This window comes from Scyliorhinus canicula, chromosome 13 (assembly GCF_902713615.1).
Source record: "Scyliorhinus canicula chromosome 13, sScyCan1.1, whole genome shotgun sequence".
In the NCBI taxonomy this organism is placed as follows: Eukaryota; Metazoa; Chordata; class Chondrichthyes; order Carcharhiniformes; family Scyliorhinidae; genus Scyliorhinus; species Scyliorhinus canicula.
The window spans coordinates 8079841-8088602 of NC_052158.1; the positions used below are offsets into that span (position 1 = coordinate 8079841).

General features: G+C 52.7%; 1 protein-coding gene across 1 annotated transcript in view; it reads left to right on the forward strand.

Annotated features, from left to right (window-relative positions):
- LOC119976449 (butyrophilin subfamily 3 member A1-like) overlaps window positions 1-7949 on the forward strand; it is a 75849-nt gene extending 67900 nt beyond the window's left edge. The window contains exons 10-11 of the mRNA XM_038816985.1: window positions 2289-2315; window positions 7223-7949. Coding sequence (XP_038672913.1) covers window positions 2289-2315; window positions 7223-7782 — 587 coding nt within the window. The 3' untranslated portion in view covers window positions 7783-7949. The remainder of the gene's footprint in view (window positions 1-2288; window positions 2316-7222) is intronic.
- Window positions 7950-8762: the final 813 nt, after the last annotated feature.

Here is an 8762-nt window from a genome sequence, read left to right on the forward strand (position 1 = left end):
TGTTTAATGCCAGTCCCCTCCCCTCTTCTCCAGTCCAGCTCTAGCTCGACAGCCTCACCCTTGCCTGAGGCAAGTCCACCCCCCTCCCCCCCCTCCCCCACCAATCCCCCTCTGGTCTGGTAGGTGGAGAATTGCCATTAGCCCCCTAAACGTGATGTGGTGCTGCTTGTACAGCCTGGTGCTGGTTACCACGAGCGCTGCACGGAGCAAGGTAGGTGACCAAACCTCGAAATCACGAGCAAAGTGCAGATCGCCAGGTGCGCGCCGTTTACATAGTGTTGTGAAACACGATGGTGTGCACGCTGATGTGACCAGATGATCCAATATGGGGGGTGATTCCGACAAGCCGGTGGGATAATGGGATGTTCCCGATATTCCGCATTGGGAAACGAGGCCTGTCATTGGCGGGTGGAGCCAATGATCACAAACTACTTTTACGCTGATGTAAAACCGATCTCTGCGATATCGCCGTATTTTTTGATCTTGCCTCAACGATGCCCACTGTGAACGGGACAGAAAACCCCAGCCTCAGTTTTCTCATCGAATTTAATGGGATGATTATTTTGAGATGAACAGAGCATTTCCAAAGGAAAACCCAAAAATGCTGGAAATACACAACAGGTCTGGCAGCATCTGTGGAGAGAGAAACCGAGTTAACGTCTGAATTTCCATCCATGAGGTGTGCAGCAGGAGTGGGGAAAATTCCCAGCTCAGCCAGCCTACATCAGCAAAAAAGTGCTCACAAAGGTGGGAACTTTATTGCTGGGAGGGGGGTGTGGGCTGGAGTCAGGCCAGCCGACCTGGGAAAGGGGCCAGAAGCTGCCACAGGAGTGCCGAGGAGGATTGTTTGAAAGGCCTGTCTCGGTGCTGTGGGACTTCAACCCAGTTAAATAAAATCACAAAGGCCCCCCCAACAGCCCTCATTCTTCACATTCCCTCACCTTCCACACATTCCCCATGCACCATCCATGTCACCTTATGCCCCCCCCCCCCCCCCCAAGCTCACGCTTTCATGTCAAACAATGCCCTTCACCCACCCCTCATATATACAGAATGTGGTTTGCCTGAGAGGCTGGACATCCATTACTCTTGTTGAAACAGCTGCAACCCAGGGAAAACAATGCTTGATTAACAGCTCAGCCTCTCTGATCTCTGTGGTCAACTTCCACAAGGTTAATAGTATCAAGAGCTTGTGGTTTATGCTATTGATGCTTTCAAGGGTATGGATGATTCACACTTTTATTGCCCAGCAATGATATGACAGTGTTTAAAATTAATATGGAAATTAATGAATGAATTGTTTTTATTTACACATCCGACTGTCAGTGTGAGGTTCATTGGTTCTACACAGTGCACAGGTCAGTGGGAATGGAAGTGCTATATCTTGGAACAGGAGGCAAGAGGGTCTATGGGGTGGTAGTTGGAGGGGCAGAGTGTATGAGTGGCCATGCGGGTTAGTGGAGGGCCAGGCCTCGGCACAGGATCTATCAGGAGGACCGTTTGAATTCACCTTTAAAAGGCCCTTCATTCAGATTCAGATTCGCAACTCCTCTGAGGGGCTGTGAATCACAAATCTTTAAAGTCCTGTCCCAACTCCATGAAAACTGTGGAGGAGAAGGACAGGCCCATCTCTGCATTGGAACCAAACAGGTTGGGAATGCTGGGCGGGGCCTTTTGCCATGAACCAGCCATACCCTAGAAAGGCATTCCCAAAAATCAGACAGCCGGGAATGTGGTCGGGAATCCTGGAATCAGGACCTTTCTGTCATTTATAAAGGGCCTGAATCATCACAAACTCAGTGAAAATCCAGCCCCAATGTTTCAACGACCTTTTGTCAGAACTGGAAAAAGTCAGGGATGTAACAGGATTTAAACAAATCCAGAGGCAGGAAAAGGGGGTGATGGGGAAAGGACAAAGGGGAAGACAGGAGAGATTTAGTGACAGAAGGACTGGTGCAAGCCAAATAGAAATGGGACAAGTAAAGAAACAATCGATGGGCTGAGAGGAGGTGTAATTGGGAAAAGCAGAATCATCACTAACAGCTTTCCTCTGAGAGAATGGGGGCAGAGGGTTTGATCTGAAATTGTTCAATTCAATGTTGAGTCTGGGAGGCTGAAAGTGTCTCAGATCATTTGCTGCAGATTGTTAATGATTGGATTTTCGCCCAGCAGTGATGGTTCAGTCTGAGTGAGGGGCTTGCTTGTTCCCAACGTGTGAAAATACATCTGATTGTTTTAACTGACAGGCAGCAAGAAGTGGAGGTAGTAAATATTTTTGTTTCATGCAGGTTATGATGAAGTGGCAATAAATTGTGGTAAGTACAGAACCTTGATACAATTTAATAAACTGACCCCTAATTTATAATAAACACTGAAACACAGTTCCTGAATATTTCAGTGTCAAAGCTGACGGGGCAAATCTGGGTCTGGATTGTCCCATTCCCCAGCCGCAAGTTTCTCGGCCGCGTGCCATTCGCTGGTCCTCCCACCGCTTGTCAATGAGATTTCCCAATGCAATCACCCAATGTGACCGAGAAACCTGCGGGCGAAGGTGTGTTGCCAGCGAGAAAAGAGAATAGGGTGGCAGAGTGGTTGGCACCAGGGACCCAGGTTCAGTTCTGGCATTGGATGACTATGTGGTTTGCACCTTTCACTGTGTCTGCGTGGGTTTCCTCCAACACTCCAAAGATGTGCAGGGGCTAGTTGAGCAGGGGCTGGTTTAGCACAGTGGGCTAAATCGCTGGCTTGTAATGCAGAACAATGCCAGCATAGCGGGTTCAATTCTCGTACCGGCCTCCCCGAACAGGTGTCGGAATGTGGTGAATAGGGGCTTTTCACAGTAACTTCATTGAAGCCTACTTGTGACAATAAGTGATTATTATTATTAGGTTGGATGGATTGGCCACGCTAAATTGCCTCTTAGTGTCAAAAAGGCGAGGTTGGATTACGGGGATAGGGTGGGGATGTGGGAGGGAGTCACTGGGGATGGGGACAGAGTCACTGGGGATGGGGGAGGGAGTCACTGGGGATGGGGGACAGAGTCACTGGGGATGGGGACAGAGTCACTGGGGATGGGGGAGGGAGTGACTCTGTCCCCCATCCCCGATAAATCTTTATTAAGATTTTCACAAAATATAAACAACAAAACAATATTAACAAAACAACCATGGTAAAAACCCAAGAACAACACCCACCCAACTTCAAAAGGAACTACAAAAACAAAAAAAAGCAAACAACAAAAAGGAGAGATAACGCCCGCCACATCCAACAAACCCATGTACACAATTCTCCCTCCCACCGAACCAAACCCCCCCCCCCCCCCGGGTTGCTGCTGCTGCCGGCCTTTTTCCCTACCATTCCGCCAGGAAGTCCAGGAAAGGCTGCCACCGCCGAAAGAACCCCAGTACTGATCCCCTCAGGGTAAATTTCACCTTCTCCAATTTGATGAACCCCGCCATATCATTGATCCAGGCCTCCCTTGACTGAGACGAGGTTCTTCCACTGAAGAAGAATCCTCCGCCGGGCTACTAGGGACGCAAAGGCCAGGACACCGGCCTCTTTCGCCTCCTGCACTCCCGGCTCCACTGCAACCCCAAAAATTGCGAGTCCCCAGCCTGGCTTGACCCTGGATCCCACCACCCTTGACACCGTCCTTGCTAACCCGTTCCAAAACTCCCACAGGGCTGGGCACGCCCAAAACATATGGGCATGTTTCGCTGGGCTCCCCGAGCACCTAGCACACCTGTCTTCGCCCCCGAAAAGCCTACTCATCCTCGACCCAGTCATGTGGACCCTATGCAGCACCTTGAACTGTATGAGGCTAAGCCTCGTACAGGAAGAGGAGGAATTCACTCTTTCCAGGGCATCCGCCCACGTCCCCTCCTCAATCTCCTCACCCAGCTCCTGTTCCCATTTACCCTTCAGTTCCTCCACCGAGGCCTCGTCTACCTCCTGCATTACCCGGTATATGTCTGAAATCCTCCCTCCTCCACCCTCCACCCCCGAGAGCACCCTGTCCCGTACCCCACGTGGGGGCAACAAGGGGAACCACTCCACCTGCCGCCTGGCAAACCCCCTAACCTGAATGTACCGAAACATGTTCCCCGGGGGGGAGCCCAAACTTCCCCTCTAACTCCCTCAAGCTCGCGAACCTCCGCTCCACAAACAGGTCCCTCAACCCCCTAACCCCTACCCTGCGCCAGCCCAGAAATCCGCCATCAATGCTCCCTGGAACAAACCGATGGTTCCCCCGTATCGGGGCCTCCATCGAGCCCCCCACTTCTCCCCTATGTCATCTCCATTGCCCCCAAACTTTGAGGGTAGCCGCCACTACCGGGCTCGTGGTATACCTCGTTGGAGGGAGTGGCAACGGCGCCGTTACCAGCGCCTCCCGGCTCGTGCCCACACAGGACGCCATCGCCATCCTCTTCCATGCTGCCCCTTCCCCGTCCATTACCCACTTACGCGCCATCGCTGCGTTGGCCACCCAGTAGTACCCACAGAAGTTGGGCAGCGCCAGCCCCCCCCTATCCCAGCCCCGTTCCAGGAACACCCTTCTCACCCTCGGAATCCCATGCGCCCACACAAATGCCGTAATACTCCTGTTAACTCTCCTAAAAAAGACCTTTGGGATAAGGATTGGAAGGCACTGGAACAGAAACAAAAACCTCGGGAGCACCGTCATCTTAACGGACTGCACCCTCCCCGCCAGTGACAGCGGTAACATATCCCATCTTTTGAACTCCTCCTCCATCTGCTCCACCAACCTTGTGAGGTTGAGCTTGTGCAGGGCCCCCCAGCTCCCAGCCACCTGGACCCCTAGGTACCTGAAGCTCTTCCCCGCATGCTTCAGTGGGAGCCTACCAATCCCCTCCTCCTGATCCCCCGGGTGCACCACAAACAACTCGCTCTTGCCCAGGTTCAGCTTATACCCAGAGAAGCCCCCAAATTCGCTGAGAATCCTCATCACCTCCGGCATCCCCCCACCGGGTCCGAAACTTACAGCAACAGGTCGTCCGCGTACAACGACACTCGATGCTCCTCCCCACCCCGCACCAGGCCCCTCCAGTTCCCTGACTCCCTCAACGCCATGGCCAGGGGCTCAATTGCCAACGCAAAGAGCAAAGGGGACAGGGGACACCCCTGTCTCGTCCCCCGGTACAGCCGAAAGTACTCCGACCTCCTCCTATTCGTGGCTACACTCGCCATCGGGGCCGCATTGACCAACCTCACCCAACGGACAAACCCCTCCCCAAACCCAAACCTTTCCAACACCTCCCACAGATACCCCCACTCAACCCTATCAAAGGCCTTCTCCGCATCTAATGCCACCACTATCTCCGCCTCCCCTTCCACAGCCGGCATCATAATAACGTTGAGGAGCCTTCGTACGTTAGTATTCAACTGCCTTCTCTTCACAAACCCCGTCTGGTTCTCGTGAATGACCCCGGCACACAACCCTCTATTCTTGTGGCTAAGATCTTTGCCAGCAGCTTAGCGTCGGTGTTTAGCAGCGAGATCGGCCTATATGACCCACACTGCAGAGGGTCCTTGTCCCTCTTAAGGATCAAGGAAATCAGCGCCCGTGACATAGTTGGGGGCAAAGCCCCCCCCCTCCCTTGCCTCGTTAAAGGTCCGGACCAACAGGGGGCCCAACAGGTCCGCAAACCTTTTATAAAATTCGGCCGGAAACCCATCCAGCTCCGGCGCCTTCCCCGACTGCATGCTCCCTATCCCCTTGACCACCTCCTCCAGCTCGATCGGCGCCCCTAGTCCCTCCACCTGCTCCTCCTCCACCCTCGGGAATCGCAGCTTGTCCAAGAAGCGCCCCTATTCCCCCCCCCCCCCAAAACCGGGGGTTCAGACCGGTACAGTTCCCCATGAAAGTCCCTAAAGACCCCATTAACATCGACTCCCCTCCGCACCACCTTCCCAGCGTTATCCGTCACTCCCCCAATCTCCCTGGCCGCGTCCCACTTTCGGAGCTGGAGTGCCAGCATCCTGCTCGCCTTCTCCCCGTATTCATACACCGCCCCCTGTGCTTTCCTCCACTGAGCTTCCGCCTTTCTGGTAGTCAATAGGTCAAATCTGGCCTGAAGGCTACGCCTCTCCCCCAGCAATCCCTCCTCCGGAGCCTCCGCATATCTCCTATCTACCCTCACCATCTCCCCTATCAATCTCTCCCTCTGCTCCCCCCTCTCCCTATGGGTTTGGATGGAAATCAACTCCCCTCTAATCACCGCCTTCAATGCCTCCCAGACCGTCCCCACTCGGACCTCCCCGTTATCGTTGGCCTCAACGTACCTCTCAATACACCCCCGAACCCTCTCGGCCACCTCCTCATCTGCCAGCAGCCCCACCACCAAGCGCCAGAGCGGACATTGGTCCCTCTCCTCCCCCATCCCCAGTGACTCCCTCCCCCGTCCCCAGTGACTCCCTCCCCCATCCCCAGTGACTCTGTCCCCATCCCCAGTGACTCCCTCCCCATCCCCAGTGACTCTGTCCCCATCCCCAGTGACTCTGTCCCCATCCCCAGTGACTCCCTCCCCCATCCACAGACTCTGTCCCCCATCCCCAGTGACTCCCTCCCCCATCCCCAGTGACTCTGTCCCCATCCCCAGTGACTCCCTCCCCCATCCACAGACTCTGTCCCCATCCCCAGTGACTCTGTCCCCATCCCCAGTGACTGTCCCCCATCCCCAGTGACACCCTCCCCCATCCACAGTGTCTCCCTCCCCCATTCCCAGTGACTCTGTCCCCCATCCCCAGTGACTCTGTCCCCATCCCCAGTGACTCCCTCCCCCATCCCCAGTGACTCCCTCCCCCATCCCCAGTGACTCTGTCCCCCATCCCCAGTGACTCTGTCCCCCATCCCCAGTGTCTCCCTCCCCCATCCCCAGTGACTCCCTCCCCCATCCCCAGGTACCTGTTGTAACAGACGCCGGCGGGTCTGGCCTAAAACAGGCGGCCACTTGTCCCATCGCGGGCCGGAGAATCGCCGGGGGGGGGGGGGGGGGGCGCTGCCAGCGGGCAGGTGACCGGCGCGATTCCCGGCCCCACCAAATCCCCGGCGTTTGATAATTCAGTATTCAGCGGGGGTGGGGTTCACTCTGCCCCCCCCCCCCCCCCCCCCGGCCATTCTCCGACCCGGCGGGGGGGTCGGGAAACCCCGCCCATTGTTCCCATCCCCAGTCAGTCTCTAATTTTCTGTTTTTTGTCCCAGTCTCCGTGACCCTGGATGTGGAAACAGCGAATTCCGAGCTCGAGGTGTCTGAGGATCTGAAGAGTTTGAGATGGACCCGGACCCAGAGGAGTCTCCCTGACACCAGGAAGAGGTTTACATACTGGGAATGTGCGCTGGGATCAGAGGGATTCACATCGGGGAGACATTACTGGGAGGTGGAGGTGACGGGAAATTCGCGCTGGAGTCTGGGAGTAGCCACAGAGTCTGTGGAGAGGAAGGAATGGGTCAGCCTGAGGCCAAAGACTGGATTCTGGACCATTGGGCGGTATCAGGATCAGATTTATATAAAATCCTCTCCTGAATCCCGTCTCCGTGTTGGTCAGATCCCCGGGAAGGTGGGAGTTTATCTCAGTTATGAGTCTGGGACAGTTTCATTTTACAACGTGGACACCAAGTCCCATCTCCACACCTTCACTGGGAATAAATTCACGGAGAAACTTTATCCTTTCTTCAGGACTTGGGATGTAAACAAATGGCTGAGAATCTGCTCCGGTTCTGATTGGATCAATAACAGGGGCGGGGCCCTGACATCACAATGACATGACCCCGTGATCAGGGTCAGAGGTCAGGGTTCAGAAACCACCATTAACAACAGGTTGTCACTAAATGTGTCATTTACTTTCCGAATTGTAAAATCCCAATCAGACTGTTAATAAAAACAACACAAATAGAAATGTCAGAGGATTAAAATAAAAAGTAAATTAAATATCTTGTGTCTCTCCTTCATTTACTCCCTGCTGAATTCAGTCCATTTCCAGCATTGGCAGTATTTTGTTTTTATTAAAACAGATCAGATTGTTCGATTGTATAAATATAGTTTACTTGATGCAACAATATTCCTTGTCAGCAAAACAATAAACTTAAAACCACAAACTGTCTCTGGATTTATTTTAAGCCAGTAATTTCAGGCCCTTGAATTTATTCTGATGCTCAATTAAATCACAACTTAATTTCCTGCCTAAAAGATGATATCAGGATTTCAGTCACTATTATCTGATGATATCTCTGCAGGGTTCCTGTGTTTCGATGTTTATTCAGGTAAATGAATTAAAATATTTTAACGTAAAAATCCTATTTTGTATGGAGCAACACTGCCACCTGCTGACTGTGTTCGGGACTCCACAAATTTATTTTCTCTGCATTACCGATTGTGGCCACCTGGTGGTGGTAGAGCACCATCATTTCTCCTCAGAGACAATTCTCTTGGGTAATTTTCTAACTTTCAATAACTGGTGCAGAATGTATCAGTGTCCATTCCAGTGAATGGCAGTAGTAATTTGGGTATATATTTGATGTAATGGAAGAAAATAAATTTCTTGGCCCATTACCATCTTGATCTGAAGAAAGAGCTGTGCTCCGAAAGCTAGTGATTCGAAACAAACCTGTTGGACTTTAACCTGGTGATGTAAGACTTCTTACTCTACATCTCGATCTGTGCTGCACTATTATGCCTTTTGACATTTAATCTCCCCTATCTTCACCCTACCACAGATCTTCAACCACACATACATCTGCTCTA